The following is a 23,449-nucleotide window of genomic DNA, read 5'->3' as shown; positions in this document are numbered from 1 at the left end:
CATGTGGATAAGCCCTGTGATGCTATGGATGATGTCATTAGGACCTGTAAATGTGCTGCCAGAGTAAACCTGTAGAGTTATTGTCTGGGGCTGCCATAGGGTCTTATCCTTTGTCTATATCTCTGTTATATGGCCTGTTGTTGCTCAATTGAGGGGCTGTTTTAGGTTGCACATGCAACCACCAAAGATCTGTGAGATGGAAATATTGTTTGGGATGGACTATAAATCATTGACAGCTGCTATAGCACAGTGGGGAGGAGAGCCTGGCTGGGAGTCCACAGTCTGTGAGTTCAAATCCCCACTCGTGTCTTCTGGGTGTAAAGGGTCAGCTAAAGATCACCCCCACAGTGAGTGGCTCAGGGGTTACATGCCCTGCCACCTGTGCAGCCGCGGGCAAGCTACATAGTCCCAAGAAGCCCAGTTCCCCCCCAGCTGGCAGTTGCAGACTGTTGCAGGCAGTTGCAGCTGTGGCAAGCTGAGCAGGCCGTAGCCAGCTGGGTAGGACTAGCTTCAGAGGGAGGCAATGGTAAACCCCTTCTGAATACCCGCTTTGTATACCCCTTACCATGAAAACCCTATTCATAGGGTAGCCATAAGTTGGGATCGACTTGAAGGCAGACAATTTCCCTTTCCATAAATCATTGATGACGACTTTGTGTGGTTTTAATTGGGAGCTGTAAGTAGTGTGCTGGAACAGCACAACTAAGCTATATTGTTCTATTGATTATTGTTCAAGTTTCTATAAGATTTTGTGTTCAGGGCTTTGGGAACATAAGGCCAAATCTCTTTTATTTTTCCTACAGCCATTCTAGAGGGGAGAGGTCCCTGGAAACAGGGCTGAGAAACACCCTTGTACAGCTGGACAAGCTTGGGAGTGGAAAGGGTGTAATTCTTTTTATTATTAAGATGTTTATAATAAACATGTAAAAGGATAGCAAACAACAATAAAGATCACAAACATAACCAGGAGGTTTCAGTGTTACATTTCCGTGTAAGGGGTCACAAGGTGGCAGCAAGGGGGTACCAGTGTGCAGTCAAAGGGACTCCCACCAAGGATCTTATCAAAGAAATCCTTTCCAAAACTGTCTCTGGGTTACAGATGTTCTAGTGCTCCCAGCCAAATCATTCACTTCGAAGGAGTCTGGTTTGGGATGACCCCTAGCTTGTCAAACTGATTCTGTCAGCTTCTCAGACAGAGCCAAGGACCAGACATGGGCATACCAGTTACTCATTGTAAAGTCTGAGGATGTTTTCCAGCCCCTCCCCCCCGCAATCATTTGCCGTGCTGCCACAAGCAGCATGGCAATAAGATCCATATGCATTAATCTGGGTCTCAGTTGGAATTTACAGAGAGAAGCACCAAAGCCAGTGATTTGGAAACTGTCTGGTTAGTAATTTTTGAGATGTGATCAATTCTTTTGCTGGGGGATGGGCTTATATAAAAAGGGTAAGATTGTAAAACATCAGAGTACACTGGCAAGGGTTCCTGACAAAGTGTCTTAAAACTACTACTTTTAAGTAACCCAGCTACAGAAGAATGTAAGTGGTTACCCACAAATTTCATTAATTTGGGTCCATTTCTAGTATATTTTGTGGGAGGAATAAGGGAAGAATGTTCCAAGTATTAATTAACAGAATCAATGGATAATGATAACTTTAAACCCTCTTCCTAGCCTTAATAATATGAATGTTGGATAAAAAAGAGGAGGAAACTGCAACTTCATTTATAATACTAGCGCCTTTGTTAAAAGAATAAGTATAGGCTCCTAAAGATTTACCATATTTAGTACCGTGAGGGCAATACATTTGATGAAAGGATAAAAGTTAAAAGAAATTCCAGGCCAGACATTTATGACTTTATGCCCACATAGCCTAGTGGCAATTTGTGAGTAAAAGTTTTCATGCGGTGCAAATGTAGCTTTCGGACATGGAAATTCTAGATTAACTATCCCATGCACTATTGTGGCATGCATAAGTCTGTCTGTAAGGAAAAGTCCCCCCACCTCAAATAATTAAAATGTATATTTATTAACATTCCCCAACACTTCTAGTTTAAAAATAATGGAAGAAATACAAGGCTTTAGCAGGCTTGTTAGTGTCTAAAAGTGCTCCAGAGAAACAATCAGTGGTGGATTTCAATATCATAGTTTCACATGCTGAGCATTTCAGATTTGTACTACAGTTGTCAAACACTAACTAGAGCTATTTCTTTCTTTGCTTCTGAACTGCCTATCAATACCTGGGCCCTCAAATATGATATAGGTCTCATTAATAAAATAAGTGGAATATTTGCATTCAGGTAGAATTTAGATTTGTGTTCTGTACACACTATGGTGCTAAATCAGCACATTAAAAAAAGATTTGAATATGGTGAACATGCAAATAGGAGAGTGACAATATAATAATGGGCAAGTGCCTTGTGGCTACATGAGGGAGGGAAAGCTTTGAACTGTCGCCATAAAGCTGGCCACACTGCAGTTCCTCCTTCATGTAGCCACAAGGCACTTGCCCATTGCTGTATTGTCACTCTCATATTGCATTTGCAGATATGGGATTAATTCCTAAGAGTGAACTTTATATTTTAATTTAAAGTGAAAAGCAAGAGCCATGTTCATAAGAAAAAAGGTAAGGTGCTTGATTCTTGTAAATCATGTTCAAATAAACTGTGTACTGCCCACTCTCACCCATTAGCCTTCTCACTACACAAATATTTGTTTTGTTTTGAAATGTATGGAAGTCACAGACAACTGGTAAAATTATGTAGAAATCTCCTTTTATTCTGGTTCAGTTAACAAAAATTATCCACTCCTTTCACCAGTGGTTATAAGCAGAGATAGCTCCTGTTCTGAGTCAAGTCACTTAATTCCAACAATGTGGTTGCTATGGAGGAAATATATGGATGCTTCCAGACAACAACAAAAAGTTATTTACAATGATGATGATGATGCTATGCAAGTTCCAATCCTCTGTTTGAGCATTATCTAGTTTCTGTACCATGGGAAACCAACCTGGTGGCCTCTAGCTGTTGTGAACTATCAGTCACAACCAGCATGACAAATGGTGAGGGTTGATGGCAGTTGTAGTCCACAACAACTAGAGGCCACATACCCCAGTTCTATGTTGAGGGGAAAGCAGTTCTTTTAGTGGCACCTACCCATTCCATGTTGAATCTGGAGAAATGTGGCAAAACTTATGACCCTAGTTTACACTTGCTGCATAAGCGGGATGTAGGTATTTTCTATTATTATTATTATTATTATTATTTACTACTACTACTACTACTACTACATGATTGTGCTCTAATGCTGATGTGCCATTGAGAAGGCTTTTCCCCTTCCTCTGCAAAGTTTGTCTGTTTCTCCACGTTTCTCCACACAAAGGACTGAGATGGTTAGAAGTTTCTTATTAGTTTCACCACTTTAAAGTGTGGATACCTCTGGATCTTAAGAGGGCCAGAAAGGTAGGATTACACAGTGTCACCAAAAACATCATCAACCACTCCTCTTCCTTAACATGCCAGTTCACACCTGAAAGCACTGCACTGCAATTGCAGGGAAGATTTGTTTTGCTTTTTAAATAACAGTAAATCAACACGAGAAAAATGAATGACAATGGACAAAACACAGGAATGCAACAGTTTGGGATTAATGAGTTGAAAGGCGCCTTTCCATTCACAGAAGGGACTTTGATCCAGATTCTATTTGATTCTATTTGAGCTGAGGTTATCTGCCTGCAGAGAGATCCTAATCGCCTCTTCATTTCACCACAATCAATAAGTGACTTGAAATGGGAAATTAAAAAAATCCCAGGCCTTTGATATGGTTGCCCTCCCCTCAACCCCAACAAAATTATTTCCTTCTAGTTAACTCAGAATAATGGATTGAATGTAAGACTTAAAAAAAATAATACTTGGAGGATGAAACTAACTTATGTTAAAAGAAGTCATGTTGACAAATGTCTATTGACTACACACTTTTTTTTAGGAATGTGAAGAGCTAAAATAATGATCCAAATGATAATTAGACGTACAAAAACTAATGTAATTTTTCTTGTAAAAAATCACAGTTCATCCTTTTTCTTCAAGATGATATTCCTCACAAGTTCAGTGATGTAAGGTTTTATTTCTTCAATAGTGACAGTAGAGTCCCAAGCTTTTACCACTTTCCCGTTTGGATCTATAAGGTATTTCCAGAAGTTCCAAGTTGGCTCCTCACCAGTGGCTTCTACAGAGAAAAACAAATTATAAACAGAAGGGGGAAGTCACATATAATTTTATTATTATTCAGTTATGAAGAAAAAGGAATGTGAGATTATGAAGAAAGAAATTTGATGGTCAAAATAAAATAGAAGCAAAATAAAAATGGAGCTTAAGAATAACATCTTAGAAAAGCTAAGTATCAATTCTGTGCTAGAAGGTAGAAGTGCTTAGGATCGAAGACAAATGCCCCAATTGCAAGTGCATTTAACAGAATTTATCCCCAAGTAAGGGAACGTAGAGTGTGAAGAGAAAAACAATCTTACTTGATCATATTTTAGAAGGTTTCAGGTGTGTGCCAGCAACCTATCCAAATATCTAACAGTATAACAATTTTAAAAACTGGCTCAACCAGCCCACCTGCATTGCTTCTAGACTAGCTGTTTATTAACCATTCATGCTGATATTTTTGAACAAAACTTGCACCGAAGCTATATGACATCACCTGTTTATTAAGCATTCATATGTTCACACAGAGTTTATGTAATATTGATAGGTAGCAATTGCTATTTGACACTTTCAGTGACGTTTTCTGCCACTTTTTTATCAGACTTTTTGCAGTTAGAAAAGTGATGGGATAATTATACTAGAAGGTGCAGGCTAACAACCAAGTTTTATGCAAATAAATATGTCTGAAAGTGTCCCTGCTTACTATCACAGAGGCAGGATAAATGACTGATTCTTAATTAGAATAAGGGTTGCACTTGCCCACTTGTGGATGTGGAGGAGGGAAATGAAACATGGAATGGGCTCTGTTCAAAAAAATAGGGTGGAGATGGGTGTGGAAGTGGAACAGGATGCTGAGGTTTACCATTTTATTCCCCAGTGTCCAAATCTTAATTTTAATCAACTGCTTCTGGGAGTAATCAGATATTGATTTTCCTGTCACTGGGCACAAGCTGCCATTCTTCTCCCAGGCAGTCCCTGAGTTTCTCTCAGCTTACTCGCTGATGGGTTGAGGAGATCACTTAGTGATCCTTTCAAGGGAGCCTTTCTGCTTCTGGTATGAGACTGGAGACAGGAGGAGTTTCCCCATCTTACAGCTCTCAAACTGTCACTATTTTCAGATGGGATTTAATCACATCACAGCAAATTCAGGTTAATTATAGTTGATTGTGAGGTCTTGCTCAACAAACCCACTTCTCCCAAAGACTGGACTTTTTGAGATAAGGGAGGTGATAGCAGAGCTTGGAAGTAACTCGTTAAAAATAACTTTTAATTCGTTACCATTTTAAATAACGAGTGGGTAATTCCATTACATTTGGCAAGTAACGGAACAAATAGTAATTTCCCTACTTTTCAGCTTCAACTTTAACGTTTTCACGTTAGGTTGGACGTTACTTGGGGGCGGGAACAAGGGGAAGTCAGCTCCTGGCTGTGATTGGTTAACACAAGACATGTGCCTCACACTGATTGGACCTCTGCGCAGACTGTCTCTTCCCTCGTGATCTGTGTTAGGAGGCACGAGGGAAGAGATGAATAGGCAGGGGGAGCCTGCTAGCGTCTGACTCTGAGCGGAAAAAATGGACGCCGGAGGAAAAAGCCAGGGCAAGGAAGGCAGAATGGCGAAGAGCTGTGGAGGTGAGTGACGATGATTTGTGTGTGTGTGTGCCCCGGTGTGTGTGTTTTCGGCTGGAGTCTCTGGTTTTGGGGGGGGGCTCTGGCTCTCTGGCTACCACCCCTTACTCTCTGGACTCTCCGCTTCAATTAAAAAAAAAGTTTCTAGGTGGTCTAATTCCCGAGATATACACCAAAACGTAAACCCTCCCTGCACAACTTTTTTTTAAACAGATCATGCTCTAGCTACAACTCCCATCAGCCCAATCCAGTGGCCATGCTGGCTGGGGCTGATGGGAGTTGTAGTTTAAAGTAATTTTTCAAAGCTCTGGCTGCAACCCCGCCCTTTCATGATTGTGAGTAAAGTGCAGACTTGTGTTTGTGTTGTAAATCTCTCTCCCTCCAACCCTATTTTTAAAGAAATTAGGCAGGGTTTATCACAGTTTTTATTATGTAGGAAACTAATACTCATTTTTTAAAAAAATGAATGAAGTTTATTTATTTATTTTTATTATTTTATTTATATCCCACCCTTCCTCCCAGTAGGAGCCCAGGGCAGCAAACAAAAGCACTAAAAACACTTTAAAAATCATAAAAACAGAGTTTAAAATATATTAAAACAAAACATCTTTAAAAACATTTTTAAAAGCTTTAAAAACTTTTTTTTAAGAAAAAATTTAAAAACATATTAAAAAGCAATTTCAACACAGACGCAGACTGGGATAAGCTCTCAACTTAAAGGACTTCTTAAAAGAACAAGTTCCTTATCACTTGAGGCTGCAGTTTTCCCTGGTTGAGTAAGCCCCATTGAATACATTGGGACTTGCTTCTGAGTAAACAAACATAGGATTGCACTATAAATATCTTTACAGGTTATATAAATAAACATATTTGATAGTCATGCTTATATAAATATTTTCATAGAATCATAGAATAGTAGAGTTGGAAGGGGCCTATAAGGCCATCAAGTCCAACCCCCTGCTCAATGCAGGAATCCAAATCAAAGCATTCCCGACAGATGGCTGTCCAGCTGCCTCTTGAATGCCTCCAGTGTCGGAGATCCCACTACCTCTCTAGTAATTAGTTCCATTGTTGTATGGCTCTAACAGTTAGGAAGCTTTTCCTGATGTCCAGTTGAAATCTGGCTTCTTGCAACTTGAGCCCATTATTCTGTGTCCTGTACTCTGGGATCATTGAGAAGAGATCCCGGCCCTCCTCTGTGTGGCAACCTTTCAAATACTTGAAGAGTGCTATCATATCTCCCCTCAGTCTTCTCTTCTCCAGGTTAAATATGCCCAGTTCCTTCAGTCTCTCCTCATAGGGCGTTGTTTCCAGTCCCCTGATCATCCTTGTTGCCCTCTTTTGAACCTGTTCCAGTTTGTCTGCATCCTTCTTGAAGTGCAGAGACCAGAACTGGACACAGCACTCAAGATGAGGCCTAACCAGTGCTGAATAGAGGGGAACTAATACTTCACATGATTTGGAAACTATACTTCTGTTAATGCAGCCTGATATAGCATTTGCCTTTTTTGCAGCCACATCACACTGTTGGCTCATATTCAGCTTGTGATCAACAACAATTCCAAGATCCTTCTTGCATGTCGTACTGCTGAGCCAAGTATCCCCCATCTTATAACTGTGCATTTGGTTTCTTTTTCCTAAGTGTAGAACTTTTACTTCCACCCAGTTTTGTCATGCTGTGTCCCTATAAGTATCCAATTGCATACTATGGTTGTACAATACTTCCTTTACATTTTAAGTATGCCTTGGGGTAGTCATGGTTCTCCATTGTTTTCATCCTGAGGGGCAGATAGGCTGAGAAATGGTGAGTAGCCCATGGTCACCCACTACACTTTATAGCTTATTTCCATTTTGAAAAATTAATTAAAACAATTTACATGCAGGCAAAAATTATTAAGCGGATTCACACAATATGTGTAAAGCACATCCAACTCGCATTTAAAGCGCATGACTTCCCCTAAAGAATTCTGGGAAGTGTCATTTCCCCCTCACAGTTATAGTTCTCACCACTCTTAACAAACTGCAGTTCCCATGATTCTGTGGTGGGATTCATGTGCTTCAAATGGGTGTTGAATGTGCTTTAAAGGAATGGTGTGGATCTGCCCTAGGTATGATGTTCATTCAAGAGTGAATTGAAAAGAACAATTTTAAAAGATACTTCTTACTCTTACTCATTTTTCAGACCTCTTTCTGAAGTAAAGGGTCAAATCTGTAAAAACATTTGGAGCAGCCACATTAAAAGATAAGGGCAGGGTATTCCAGGCAGGGGGTTGCCAACCCTGCTTGGATATGGATGTCTTTGCAGAAGAACCCTAGTCAAGGTTTACCAACAGCACAGTCCAAACTATATCTACTTAGAAGTCAGTCCTGTTGAGTTCTATGGGGCTTAATCCCTTAGTAAGTGTGTTTAGAATTGCAGCCTTCAGGAGCCTCCATCTTTACTCCCCAAAGCTCCCATCTAACATCCCCACAACACTAGGCTCCTTTGTCTCTGCTGTGGCCTTCTGGTGACTGCCCTAGCCTGAAGGCACTTAACCCTTCTTGCTGAAAGCAAGTAGGCTAGATTAAATGTTCCCTACCCAGGCTCATATATATAAAATATAAACGGCATTTTGTCAAAAGTATTTTTGTCTACATTTTATACCTCATCCTTGGTTTTCCAAGCTTGGCATGGAATGCTTCTCATACAGAATTAATTTGAAATGCTGCATATTTATTATCATAATCATCATATTCAAAATAAAAAATATATGTACCGCCTTCAAGTTGATTCCAACTTATGGTGACCCTATGAATAGGGTTTTCATGAGGCTGAGAGGCAGTGACTGGCCCAAGGTCACTCAGTGAGCTTCATGGCTATGTGGGGATTTGAACCCTAGTCTCATTTTGTTCTCACAACAACCCTGTGAGATAGTAGGTTAGACTGGCCCAGGCAGGGTTATTCAGTGAGCAAATAGGATCTCTTTTAATTGTGCTATTGACCTGCTTACTTCCACTCTGACTGGGGGATCTTGCAGCATGGGGAAGAGATGGGGGCGCATCACAGCTGAAGTTCACCCATATAGGAGCATTATCTCTTGTTTATTACAGAGACGCCTGTTGCAGGTTTTGCTGCTGAGAGCAGCAGTCAGTTAGTGCGGCCACTTGAGTCACAGCTTGTTGATCCTGAGGAGGCAAAACTAGAAAGTGAGGTTCAGAAAGGAGGCCCTGTGCACGAGGAGGAGGAGGGCATGAAGCAGTGCCAGTTGCCCACAGCCTTCCTGAACCAATGCATGACACCCCTCCTCCCAAAATGCTGAAGCAGCAGCAGACAACCCTTGAGAGGTGGGGATCTGGCAGGGATCTGCTTCTTCTGGCAGCCTGCGTACACCCTTGCTTCAAACTAGATCGGCTGGAATCGTGTCAGGCCACCACCCATACCAACAAGTAAGAACATTAGGGAAGCCCTTTGGGTGGATTACTCCAAGGGAAATGTTGTCTCAAGGGAGGCATCAGAGGGCTTAAGGTGGTAGGCAGGGGCTGGACCTTTTCTTCCTGGGGCTCCTCATCACAACCTTGGGTTGCTGCAGGTAATCCTTAAGGGTCTGCTGTGCTGCCCCATGAGTGTGGTGACTTGGTCACCTTCCTACCTTCCATGTCATCATCCACAGGCTCAGGCTGGACCCTGAACCAGGGGACATGACAAGCATCAGGAAATGAAGAGCAGATGATGGTTTCCTAACATATATGTGTTAACATATCCTCTCTCTTTCTTAGATACACAATGGAAGCCTTGTTGAAAGCTGAAATAAAGATGGGTGTACTTAATGAGGACAGTGATCAGTCTTCAGATAAAGACCAGGAAGGAGATGACTTAGAAGATGACTTCTTTAAGTTTCTGCCCCAGGGCAAGAAGTCAGCAGTGGACACTGTTGAGGAGGAACTGGTGAGGTACCTGAGGTCTCCCAGCAGGGAAGTGTCATCACTCCATGGCTTTCCACGTGTGCTGCGGTGTTTTTTGCAGCACAACACAGGCATGCCTTCATGCACCGCAGTAGAACGCCTGTTCAGTACTGGTGGCAACGTAATGACTGTAAAAAGACATTCCTTGTCTGACATGCTCTTTGAGCATCTTGTTCTTTTGAGACATAACAGAAACATATTATAAAAGCATTTCAAGTGTAAAATTTGATTTCAAGAGTTGGGGTATCTTCATTGCTTGGGGGGGATGTGAGATTCTGTTATGCCATTATGTTAATCTTATGGATAATTTTTTTTATTCTACTACCCCCTGTGTGTGTGTGTTTATTTTTAATATTGTTTTAGGCTTCTTAGATGTGCAGCAGCCAAGGCCAGCACCTTGTAGGAGTTTTTTTAAAAAAGTAACTGAAATGTAATTGTAGTGATTACTTTTGAGAAAAAGTAAAGTAATCAGTTACTTTCAGAGCAATTGTAATTGTAACGGTAATTACTACTTTTTTGGGCCAAGTAATTGTAACTGTAATTTATTACTTTTTAAAAGTAATCTTCCAAGCTCTGGGTGATAGGGAAATGCACTGCAAAGTGTGGAATAATCACATGCTGTGATGTAACACCGTCTAATCTAATCAGGATGAATACTCAGTAAACAGGTCATCTGGAAGCACCCTAGGAGGCACAAGCTCCAACTGCTGCCCACACTCAAAAAATTGCACAAACAATATCTGGAAAAGTTTAAGTGAAACCTGTAGAGGAGGCCATCCACACTCACACCCCTGTTTAAGTTGTCTGTGATTCAGAAATTTCTTTGCTACTTTAATTTGAAGGACAACACAATTAAACCTCAACTGAGATCCTACTGAGTTCCTGGGAGATAGAAAATAATCATAACTAATGCTCCTAAAACAGATTGCTTTTTCACAATATAATATTTAATGTGTCAAAGAGTTGGCCCTTAGACCTTGCTGAATGTTGCCAACCTTGCTGTGCCCTCTTCCCCCCCCCCCGCAATCTGACATGGTATTGTTTGCTGTCATAAATCATCTACAGTTTTCAGGGTAAAGCCATTCAAAGCTAGCTGTTTTAGTGTCTGCTGTACTCACCAATTAAATATTTAAAGGCTGGATTTGTCCCAGTCCCTTTGACTGCTATCTTGCTGAACATGGGAAAGGAGACTCCATATGTTTTCCTGGCAAAATTCTCGATTTCTTTGTTAGTATTTGGTTCTTGCAGTCCAAACTGATTACAAGGGAAGGCCAGCACATTAAAATGATATGAGCCAAGATCTCTCTGAAGCTGTTGCAGGGCTTTGTAGTGGCTGTCAGTGTAGCCACACTCACTTGCAACATTGACAACTAAGGATACCTGAAGGGAAAATAACACTGTGAAGGACATGTATTTATATATTTATGTAAAACATTTATAAATTCCACTCTGTATTAAAAAAAAAATCCAGGGCAATTCACAACTATAGAAATACATTCTCACTAAAATTCATACAAAAATAGAGTAACTAATAAATGCAACCACATCCACTGTAAGGTAGACAATACTACAAGGTTGGCATTAATGTCTAGTCAATGCCTGGATGAACAAATCAGTCTTCAGTGAGCATCAAAAACTCATCAGAGTTGATGTTTACTGAGTCAATGTCTGTAGCTGAGAAGAGATGCTTAGTTAGAGTTAGACAGGGCAAAAGTTCCTAGAAAGTGTAGTAAGTTTTACGACTCACAGAGAAAAGAGACTCACAAACAGAAAAACTCACAGAACCATCCGAGTCTGAATTCCTTAGCTTCAGGCAGGACAGTCTGACTCAGCCACCACCTTCTCCCTTCAACGCCTTCATGATAGAACAAATGGAAGCAAGTGGTGGAGCAGGGGAGGACATCCATGGAGCCTTGCAAGCCTTGTTTACTGAAGTTCAGAGCCTTCAAGCCGAAACCCAGTCTCTGCCAGCAAAGAATCAAGCCTTGCTCCTCCAGATGGCTCAGCTAGTGAACCACGGGATCCTCACGCAGCAAGTACAGGGAGCCACTCAGCCCCAACCAGCACCCAGAATCAAGTACCAGGTGGGAATGCCAGCCCAATATGGAGGGAAAGTAGAGCACTTCTCCACATTCCTAGCCCAGTGTGAGCTTTACGTGCGAGTGTGACAGTCAGAGTTCCCCATTGATGACATGAAGGTGGCATTTGCCATCAGCCTCCTGGAGGGAGAAGCTGCCCAGTGGGCTACACCGTTATTGCTCTGGAACGACCCTGTCCTGGCCCAGTATAATGCCTTCATCTACACCATGGCCGAGATCTTTCGAGACCCCCAGCAGAAAGAGACTGTGTCCTGCCAGCTGAGGAACCTGAAGCATGGGGAAAAACTTAGTGGGGACCTATACTAATGACTTTTGCATCCTGGCCCAAGAAACGGACTTTAATGACTTTGGCTTAATGTATTTGTACCAACACGGACTCAGTGCAGAGGTTCTGTATAAGCTGGCGAGAGCCTCACAACAGAGCACTTTCACTGAGCTGGTCCAATTGTGCCTGCAGATAGACAGCTGGCTTGAAGGTCGCTGTCAGGAGCGCAAGGCTGAGTCGGCATGTTCCCTGGCCCCCATACTGCTTTCTTGCGGCTGCATTCCCCCCAGCGTGGGAACCTCACTGCCTCTGGGGGTGGAGCCCAAGCAAATAGGAGTGGTGCAACCGCGTCTGACAGAGGCAGAGAAGGAGAAGCATAGAAGGAAGGGGCTGTGTTTGTACTGCAGGAAGGCTGGACACCTGGCCAAGTCCTGTCCATCTAAATTGGAAAAGGCTCCTGTGCAGGAAAACTCCAAATCCCAGCCCTTGTAGAAGTCTGAGAGCTAGGATTGACCGCAAGCAATTGACCTCAAGAACAACCTTTACAGCCAAGATCTGCCTTGCATTTACGCATTCACTTCAGCGTGCCCAAAGGTCCAGCTCTCCAAGTTTATGCCATGCTGGATTCAGGCACTTCCACCAACTTTATGGATTTGGATTTGCAAAACAACACCATGTGCCAACCTTAGAACTCGAGACGCCGTTATCCATGGAGACCATAGACAGCCGACCACTGAAGTCAGAGTCTGTCAATAAAGCCACCAAGCCTCTGAGAAAGGAGCTACCAGGCCACATGGAAATGATGTAATTTTACCTGGCAGTGCTGCCCCGCTTCCCAGTGGTGTTGGGGATGACTTGGCTGACTCAGGATGATCCTGTCATCTTGTGGAAAGAAGCCACTGTCAAGTTGCAATCAGACTTTTGTGAGCAGCATTGTCAGCCCCCCAAGCAATCTGAAAATGTCACGTTGGCAGCTACCTCCCTGACAGAGGATTGCCTGAAAAAGTATCAAGGCTTTAAAGACATGTTCAGCAAGAACATGTTGCTCCCCCACCGCCCATATGACTGTGCTATAGACTTGTTACCGGGGGCTAGCATTCCTTCAGGGTGCATCTATTCCCAGTCAGAACCAGAGCTGGCAGGACTGAGGGAATTCCTGGATACCAACTTGAAATATGGGTTCATACGTCCATCCAAGTCCCCTGACGGTGCTCCCTTGCTGTTTCTCAAGAAGAATGGTGAGCTATGGCCTTGTCAGGATTACAGGGCGTTGAACAAGATCACCCCTTGCCTCGTATCAGTGAGATGTTGGAGTGCCTATGATTGGAGAAAATCTACACCAAGCTGGATTTACACGGAGCATACAGTTTGGTCTGAATAAAGGAGGGGGATGAGTGGAAGACTGCCTTCAAGACCCATTATGGACACTTTGAATATTTAGTGATGCCTTTTGGCTTGTTGAATGCACCAGCTGTCTTCCAGAATTTTATGAATGACACTTTTGGGGACTATTTGGACTGCTTCATGATAGTCTATTTAGATGACATTCTTATTTACTCTGATTCCACTGAGCAGCATGAGGCCCATGTGAAGGCGGTATTAGAATCACCTGTACGCCAGGCTAGAGAAGTGTGGGTTTGACTGAAACACCTTGGAATTCCTGGGCTACTGCATCTCTCCCGTGGGAGTTGAGATTAATCTGGAGAAGGTGCGCTGTGTGCTCTCTTGGCACCCACTTAGAACTAAGAAGGATCTACAGCGTTTCTTGGGCTTCGTTAACTCTTACCTCCATTTCATTGCCACCTTCTCGAATGAGACCACCCCACTCACTGACTGTCTAAAAGGTTCTGGGCCCTTTGCTGGACTTAGGCAGCCCAACAGGCGTTTGAGGCGTTGAAGTGGCTATTTTCCTTAGAGCCCATCCTGCAGCATGCTGATATCTTTATCACTTTAATAAAAAGAAAAAAACTCACAGAACCGTCTGAATTCCTCAGCTTCAGGCAGGACACACTCCCCTTGTCCTCCTCCTGATGAAAGGTCATCCATCTGGGCAACGAAGGCCAATTTTGTCCCAACTCCAGGCCTGAATCCAGACTGGTATGGATCCAGATAATCATTGCCTGGAGCTGAGCTGCCACCACCCTCTCAAGCACCTTCCCCCAAAAGGGAGTATTTGCAGCTGGGATATAGTAATCATACATCCCTGGTTCCAGGGTGGATATTTTTTATACTATCATCTCTTTACAAGTAGAAGGCACCACTTTCCCATGTAAAAATGCAATTTGCCACATTCTAGACCCACTCAGTCAATCCCTCCTGGCTTACTTGAATCAGCCATGATGGGTAAGGGTCAAGAGGGCACATGAACTGCTGCAAACACTTTGTCCACATTCCCAGGCCTCAAAACCTTAAACTGATCTCACCAAACTACACTAGCTGGTGCATCAGGCACCTCATCTGAACCTATCACAACAACGGCGTCCAATTCATCACAGAGGCAAAATGCCTTGCAAAGTTGTCCCAGCAGGTTTCTGAGGGTTATAGTGCTAATAATCCCTGAGACAAATTCTGCCAGATACTACTCAAGGATGCGATGGAGATGCTGAAATAAGCTTTCTTCATGGCCTTCAGCACCATGCAACAGGCACAATCGTGTGCTCTAACGTGATTGGTTGTCTTCATGGTGAATCTTACACAATTTGCACTTCAACCATTGTCAGACCCTACCTCACTGTCAGTCCTCCAAATTGCAAAGGAGATATATGGACTCCATACTGCCAGAAAGGGCACTGAAGAATGAGTTTGTTGATGGCCCTATGCAGCTCACCATTCCATACCTAGACTAGGGCCTCAACTGGATCACTAGCCCCATCTGCACAAAATTCCCCAGAGCATTCAGGAATCATGTGGGTTCCATAAGTTTCTGGGTATGGAACATTTTAATGGGTCCCCACCACTGCAGGAGGAAACTCCTGCCATGAGACCAAACCTTTCCAGGAAATGAACTAACCACGATAATGGGATTTCTTTAACCCACCCTTTCACACCTTAATGCAAGAACTATATCAAGTGTATGACCTGCTCTATGTGTCAGGCCAATAAAAAACTGAGACAGTGCCATGGTAGTCATGGAGGCCATGAAGTCCTGAGCTGGTCCTTTTAAGATGGCATAAATGTATGAATTAATTAGTGGTGGTATAGTGGTACATTTTCAAGAGTAGGAGGTCAGCATGACACACATTTCCCTCTATTTTTCAAGGTTTAGATTGTGAGTGCCATTTCTTATTGTGATATTGTGCTAGGTAAATTGCATATTGGGATTTGTACTAAAAGACATGAAAAGGTCCTGGGAGGAATAGAACAGAGAAGGTGGGGTTGGAGTGTTTGGGGGGAAAGTGTGGAGTTTGGTAGTTAAAGTTCTGAGTGAGTTGCTGGAATAAAGAAGATTCAAGCATTTGTCTCTGGCCTTTTTGAATTTCCTACAATACACTTATGTAACCAAAATGGCATCACCACACACAAGAGGGAGCTATCAGCAGGCTTGGAGTAGAATAAAAATATTTAAGAAAAAAAAACCAAGGGAGGAAAGAAAACTAAAGCAGATCGATGAGCATGCTCAGTGGGCATACAGTGTGTGTGTGAGGGGAACAGAAAAATGGGAGATGAATGGAACCAAGCGGCTGGAGCACTCCACTCTGCAACATCTTGTTGCAGGACCTGTGTGTGCGTGTAAAACACATTTCCCCCCCTCTCTCTCTCACACACACACAACACACACACACACACACTCATTTGCTCTTAGTTTCTTGTTCATGGGACCAATGTTGCTACCAATGCTTAGATAAATTTAAGAAGATTTTACTAGGCGCTGTAGTTTCATTTCTAAAGCTAAGGGTATCGGGATCAGATCAATATCTGAATGGGAAACTTCCTGAGAGTCCCATGTAGGCTAACAGCTTTTTGGACAGTTAAAAGATAATATAACTAAACAAGCAACTACAAGTTTTAAGAGGAGCCAAAGATGTGGAGTGTTAGCTAGTGTTTTATTTGCACTGTAACAATATCCACCCTTGTTGTGAGCCATGACACCTTTACAATAACTGCCTTTGCCTTTTTTCTGAGTGATGGCATTTTTTAAATCTGGACTAAAACAGACCTCTATGTTCTCTTTTAAAACCCATGGAACTTAGATCCAGAACTTAGACCTTTTCAGCCTCTCTTTGCCATCCCCAGTTTGGAAGCATCTCTTCACACAGGATAGGGGTGAGTAACCTATGGCCCCCCAGCTGTTGGACTCTTAATTCCCATCAGCCTAGTCAGTATAGCCAGTGGCAAGGGATGATGTGAGTTGCATCTGGGGGTCCAAAGGTTTCCCCTCCATCATACAGGGCATCAGTTAGGAATGGCCACACTTGCAAACAGTTTTTATCCTGATGGGTGTGCAACAAAAACAAACAGCTGCACTCTGCATTTTGGCTCTGCACAGATCAAAACAGACAACAAAGTGGGGAGTTTGTTTGCCATGCACCCGAAGAAGTATAAAGAAGCTACCTGAGTAGCAAAATGCACAAGGATTTTTTAAAATTGCTTTGGACATATTTCAGGATAAAAGGGAGCAAGTGTGTGTGTGTGGAAGGATGCTGTGTTTGAGACACTCTGTATGCTGCTGCAGCTGTGGACACTTACTCCACAACTCTGCCATCCTGTTTTTTCTCTGCTCCAGGTATATAAAGGAGAGGGGCTGCCTGAGGCAGCGCCCGGTGTCGCGCAAAGTGCTAACTTAGCGTCGCACTTGGAGTCGCCTTGAGGTTACTTTGGAGAAGAAGACCATGGAAGATTCTTTGTTTTTACTGCTTTGTTCTGTTTTGTTTTTATTTATTTTTCTGACTGTTACGTTATGATGTGGGAATCACCTTATTTTATAGTTAGTTACTGCAAATGTTATTTGTTATTTAATTTTGAGAATTGTTATTTAATTTTGAGAACTGTATTATTTTATTGATTATTATGTTTTATTGATGTATTATGTTCGTGTGTTTTTTTGTAAGCCGCCTTGAGGGCCTTTGGGCCATAAGGCGGGGTATAAATTTAATAAATAAATAAATAAATAAATGGTTGAACCAAAACAGTGCATGGGGTGACTCTAGAATAATTAATCTGGTGGACAGTAAAGTGGTGGCTGAGGCCATCGTTAGTAAAGCAAGACTAAAAAAAAAATCCTACTATTCCAGGGCAAGCTCTTATGGCAAAACTGATTATAGGCCTATTGGCTGGAAAAGTTTCAATAACATCTAGATTGGAAATTAGGGGGAGGTGTGGGGAAGAGAGATCTATTATTTTAAACCACCTGCAGGCTTAACACTTATAAATTCAGACTGAGACCTTCACTTATTGAGATGACAATTGCTTTGTTGTGGTTCATGCAGTTATGCTATTTTTGCTTATCACAGAAGGTGTAGTGGGAAATATTTCTGGAGGGATGCCACCTATAAATTGCTTATTCCTGGAATCACTGCTCTCTGTGCATATACTTGTCTTTGTCATAATTGAATAACTCTGGAAGCTCCCAACTTCTTGTATTAATATGAGGCCTTCAATACCTTCCATTTCCCAGTGTGGTCCACGTTCAGATGGCCCCAAAAGGTAAAGGTAAAGGTGTCCCCGCACTTGTAGTGCGAGTCGTTTCCAACTCTTAGGGTGACGTCTTGTGACGTTTACTAGGCAGACCATATATATGGGGTGGGATTGCCAGTTCCTTCCCCGGCCTTTCTTTACCCCCCCAGCATATGCCGGGTACTCATTTTACCGACCATGGATGGATGGAAGGCTGAGTGGACCTCGACCCCTTTTACCGGAGATTCAACTTCCTCCTTCCATTGGAATCGAACTCCGGCCATGAGCAGAGCTTCGGCTGCGTTACCGCTGCTTAGGGCCTGGAAAAAGCCAGCTATGATGCTGGACTAAGAGCATGAGAATCTTCTGCCTGGACATGCTCATAAGGGTAGTGTAAATGCAGAAATACTCCCAAGCCAGAGACGGGACTGGCTTTTGTCAATGCTGCATAAAAAAAAAACCCTGCTATTTTCAATAGATTATGTATTACAAGATCTCATATGAATTTTCTTCCCAGGGATAAAATGAGAGACATAAAGTTTTTGCTCATATGTGAATTTTGCAGAAGCATGAAGGCCCATGCAAGGCACTCTGTTTCTAGATGGCAAATTTCCAGTTTAAATTGACACAGTGTTTTTACTGGTTATACTGAACAATGTAGACATCCAAGCACAAATGCAAAGCCCAAGTTCTTCTCCTTCAGATGAATTGACCCTGTCCCTTAGATTCCTGTCCCTCGGAGCCTTAGGTGTTAAGCTGCTTCCAGACATATGTTTATTGTGGGATAGGTGCTTAACATGCATACTAGTTTTTTGCAACATCCATAAGACAATATTGGCATCAAAATGCCAGATTTACCTTTTGTGAAGAAAATCCAACAAGTTTTTAAAAAGGTCACGAACTACCCATTTGTGATATCTCAGTCATTTGCAATATTAAGCAGCCTAGGGTCAGTGTGCAACGTACCTTTTCTAGCTTCTGAAAACAGATGAAGAGCCAACACAATTATCCACCAATGTCCTTATCACATCAAAGTTGTGATTTACAATGTCAATCAAGTGTGCCACCTAGTGTACAGTGCAAGCATTTCACACTGCGCTGTTCCAAAAATGTCCAGAGGGCATGTGGGTAATTAAAACAGGGAGCAATACCTACACTAGGATGAAACTAAAGCAAAGAATTAATTTGGATGTAAAACCAGTTGTCTGTACCCAGGAAAAGGGGCAACTGTAATTACACTAAACGTAAGTGCAATCTTGTCTTTACAGATAGTTCAGGGGGTGAGAACATTTGTTGTCAATGTTCTGACCACCTAAACTATAACAGCATAGACAGAGGTGGGAAAAAGGAGCCTTTGCTCTCCAGATGTCTTGGAATACAGCTCTCATCAGCCATAGCCCCACCAGGCTGTCTTGGCTGGGACTGATGCCAGTTGCAGTCCAAAACATTTGGAGGGCACTAGGTTGGCAAAGGCTAGAATAGGCGATACAATGGTGGGGACTGTTACAACAGGGGTTATAAAAATAACATTTATTTTTAATACTTTCCCCCCATACTTTTACCTATAGAAAGTAGTATTTAAATAGGCAATAGTATAACCAAGTTCTAAAAAAAAAATAAGCAGAAAAGGATGGGGTTCTTATCTCCCATTGCTGCTGCATTTTCTCCAACAGCCATTTACCAAAGCCACTAAACTTTAGGATCCTGTGGAAATGTAAGTATTTTAGCAAAGCTATAGAAAAGTATCCGGTTGAAGCATTGACAAAATGAGGACACAAAATAGCTATTGAAATTTTGGGACACATTGAATTTCAGAATATCCATTGGAATGGACACAGAATGGCCATTGGCTAGGTTGCACATAATGCTGAGCCAAACCATTGCTACAATTTATGGTTTGCCAGGAGTGAGACAAACCATGAGCCCAGGTTCAGACGCAACCTTGTGCCATTGTACTGATGTTTTAAAGGGTTTTATGAATTTGTTTATGTATTTTTGATTTTCAAATCTCTGTATGATTTTATGTATGCTTTGTATTTTTAAATCTATGTAATCTGGACCTGGATGAGAGGTGGATGACAAAAATAAAATTATTATTATGCTAAGGCAAACCTGGACTTAGCTACAGTTAGCATGGCAGCAGTTGGAATGGGGGAGGAGCAAGGCAGCCAGAATGTTTACTGTACCTGCCTGCTCATGTGTTCACACTTAGCCATGGTTTGGCTTAGCATTACATGTGAACCAGCCCACTATGTAAGCATCCACAGTAGATTTTAGAAGCCATCCACAAATGGCAAAAGCAAAATGCAGTGCACTTCAGAATAGCCACTGTATGGCATTAGAGGGACTGAATCCTGATTCTTGCTATGACATACCTTTTCCCTCCATCATCTGGAGCTGAATGCCAGATATTGGTCAATATGAAGTTGTTGGTTTGACTCAAGAAGGCTGTTCACACTGGGTAAGTGTTTATTACTCATAGATTGATAAATTACAGTACTCCCCCCCCCTTTATGGTCATCCACAGATGGGGTCACAATCCTTGACTTTTATGAATTCTTAAAAAAAATAAAAATAGTTATCCGCCTCTTACCCGGAATGTGGATCCCGAGGCAGGATTACATAGATTTAAAGATACAAGGCATACATAAAACCATACAGAGATACAACAATACAAAAACATACCAAAAAGTCCCATACATAAACAAATCCATAAAATCCTTAAAAACATCAGTATAATTGCATAAAGGGTAAAAATTTAACCAAATGCTTGCATAAAAATATGGGTCTTCGGCAGCCATCTAAAAACAGGAAGAGAGGGGGCTGATCTTACCTCACAGGAGAGGATATTCCACAGTCTAGGAGCCATGACAGAGAAATCTGTTGCAAGTATTCACCAATCAGGCTTCAGATATAGTAAGTACTTGTAACAGGCCCTCTTTCCTGGCTCTCGTGAGATGGACATGACTAATAGGGGAAGGCGGGCAGACACGATACCTAGGTCCCAAACCGTTTAGGGCTTTAAAGATCAAAACCAGTACCTTGAATTGTACTCGGAAGCTAACTGGGAGCCAATATGGCTCTTTTAGCCCAGGATAATGCGCTCAAAGTGGCTCTTTCTAGCTAACATCCTGGCAGCTGCATTTTGAACCAGCTGAAGCTTCTGAGTAGTCTTCAAAGGCAACCCTACATAGAGCACATTACAGTAATCCAAACGCGAGGTGACTAGGGCATGGGTGAAGGTGGTCAGATCTGAGAGTCCAAGACAGGGATGCAGCTGGCACAACAGCTGAAGCTGAGCGAAAGCCTCCCCGCACCACCACCGCCACCTGATCTTCTAGCAGCAACGCCAAACCCAGAAGGATCCCCAGACTGCGGACCCTCTCCTTCATGGGGAGTGCAACCTGATCCAGAGTGGGCCAACAACCCCAATTCTGGTTAACATTTCTGTCTTGCCCGGATTTAATTTCAGCTTGTTCACCGACATCCAGCCCATTACAGCCTGCAGCCCCCAATCCAGCATCTGCGCTGCATGCTCAGGATCTGATGTGACCGCTATGTAGAGCTGGGTATCAACTGCATACTGTTGGCAGCCCAGCTCACATCCTCGGATGGCTGCTCCCAACGGTTCCATGTAGATATTAAATAGCATGGGAGGGGGGGAATGGAGCCTTGCAGAATTCCAAAGGCCATACTGTCGAATGACAGTCTCCCAGCACCACCTCATTGTACATAATCAGTGCCCAAAATAATGTTCATCTCTATTCGGTTTTTTCCTCCAGAGGAGGGTGTCAGTGGGTGTGTGCGTGCGTGTGAGCCAGCATGACGTCTATGTCTTCCTGTAAGTTAGGGCACTCTCCTCTGAGAACTATTTTACTTTGTGACTGATAAAAGCAAAGTTCTAATTGCTTTACCTATCTGCATTGATTAGATAGCGGGAGTTGTTTGTGCAGTTCATGAAAACCTTATTCTGTTTCAGATGGTAAGGTACGGTATTTTTCATATTACTCTTCAGTTCCTAGCTAGATGCCACATGGGAATAATCCACTGACAAATGTTCCTGCATAAGCCCCATTGAAATGAACAGGAGCTGCACAATAAGTCAATGGAGTTGGTGTAGAGATATTTCTCAGTGGAGTGTGACTCTACCCTCAGTATCTAATCTATCAGAAATTAGTGACGTTTGGAACTTCATGGTTGGGATCATGAAGAAAAACAAACTGCTCATATAACATAGGGCATGAACTCTATACAGAAGCCATGAGATCTTCATGGTTTCCACCAGTATACATTTTTTGTTAACAGTATGCAAACATGTTTCCTTGGTGCTACCTGTTAAGCACTTTTTAAGAGCATGAAGTAAGGGTTGCAGCTAACATTAAGCGCACTTAAAGTAGACCCACTGAAATGAATCAGCATAACTAACTTTGGTTCATTCATTTCAATAGGTCTATTCTGATTGGAACCTAACGGGATACCCCTTCGTTCAGATCTTCAGGAAAAGAACATAATTACCACCGTTAATATCTAAAACAGATAAATTAGAAGACATCATTGGGGAGGAACCAGCAGCTGTCTAGCGCATCTTCTTCCGGTAACTGTCTGCATCACTTAACATACCAGCGTTAGAATTTAAAAGAGCAGCGGTAGTTTGAAATGGTTGTAAAATTACAAACTGCTTTTCATTGGCACGCTAACAATTCCTCCGCCGCTGCCCTTTTTCCATTCCACGAACATCTTGCAATGTAGATCTGTGAATATTAAGTAAAGAAAAAACCTGCATGGATCCCAACCATGTGCCTTCCAGTTGTATCGCCAGCAGTTCCCATTCCGAGTGAATGGAAGGGAAGGCGCCGTCTTCCCTGCCTGCCACGTATACGCAGCAAGATACCCTGGTCGGAAGGCACATCTCAAACACACACAAGCAGAAAAGAGACCCGACTGCTGCAAACGTTTTGTTTTAATAGAGCATTACAGAACCGTAGAAGCAACGCGCCCCGAACGACATTCGCTACACCGGTCAGGCCAGGTTAAAATATGCATTCTCCCTCCCCGTCCGTCATGCAGGCATGCCAAGATGACTCGTTGGTTAGTTGTGGCGGCAGCAGCAGAGGCTGAACTCCTTGCAAACTTACCGAGCCTCTGTATTTTTCCAGGGAGACTAGCTTGCCTCTAATGTTGATCACTTTATAGGAGTAAAAATTGTCCTCTTTCTGTTCGGAGGCAGAAAATGCTAAGAAGAGCAATGCTCCTATGACGATCAGCATGGCTAAGGGAATAAGAAAAACTCTAGGGAAGGAAGAATCCGCTTTGTACTCCACACTGCCTTCAGGGTCTAACATACTGCACAGAAGTCCCGCGCTGACGTCCCCCACCATCGCAAAGCACTACCGGAAAGGAGCTTCTGCTGCTGTAAAAAGAATTTGCAACAGTTTTCCCTCCGATGTAGTTGAATCCCCATCCTACCTACTTTTATTACTGAAGATTTCGCCTGTCAAATACCGGAGCGTATAAAGGTTTGCAGTGCACACCGTCCAATTTGCAAAGGACTTTAATGCCCAAAGTCTCTTAGCAGGCTAATGATTCATCATCATCATCATTTAGTATGTTGTTGTTGTGGTTGCTATATGCCTTCAAGTCGATTACAACTTATGGCGACCCTATGAATAAGCGACCTTCAATAGCATCTGTCGTGAA

The 23,449-nt window shown here is 42.6% G+C and overlaps 1 protein-coding gene across 1 annotated transcript; it reads right to left on the bottom strand.

Moving 5' to 3' along the window:
• Window positions 1-2,774: 2,774 nt before the first annotated feature.
• Window positions 2,775-23,119, bottom strand: GPX7 (glutathione peroxidase 7). Its single transcript, XM_061630456.1, has 3 exons — window positions 22,888-23,119; window positions 10,894-11,155; window positions 2,775-4,223 (listed from the first exon to the last, which is right to left on the bottom strand). Exons 1-3 carry the CDS (start codon window positions 23,092-23,094, stop codon window positions 4,060-4,062), a joined length of 633 nt encoding a protein of 210 aa, XP_061486440.1. The 5' UTR covers window positions 23,095-23,119; the 3' UTR covers window positions 2,775-4,059.
• Window positions 23,120-23,449: the final 330 nt, after the last annotated feature.

This window comes from Rhineura floridana, chromosome 6, assembly GCF_030035675.1.
Source record: "Rhineura floridana isolate rRhiFlo1 chromosome 6, rRhiFlo1.hap2, whole genome shotgun sequence".
NCBI lineage: Eukaryota > Metazoa > Chordata > Lepidosauria > Squamata > Rhineuridae > Rhineura > Rhineura floridana.
Note: the sequence above shows the minus strand (reverse complement) of the source record. Positions and strands in the feature narration are given on the sequence as shown.

What these genes read in the sequence shown, in the direction of transcription:
- GPX7 (XM_061630456.1), bottom strand. Translation starts at nt 23,094, where the DNA reads ATGTTAGACCCTGAAGGCAGTGTGGAGTACAAAGCGGATTCTTCCTTC. An exon ending in TGGAAAAATACAGAGGCTCG is followed by an intron (nt 11,156 to 22,887) that starts GTAAGTTTGCAA and finishes TTTTCCCTTCAG; the next exon opens with GTATCCTTAGTTGTCAATGT. An exon ending in AGCCTTTAAATATTTAATTG is followed by an intron (nt 4,224 to 10,893) that starts GTGAGTACAGCA and finishes TTTTCTCTGTAG; the next exon opens with AAGCCACTGGTGAGGAGCCA.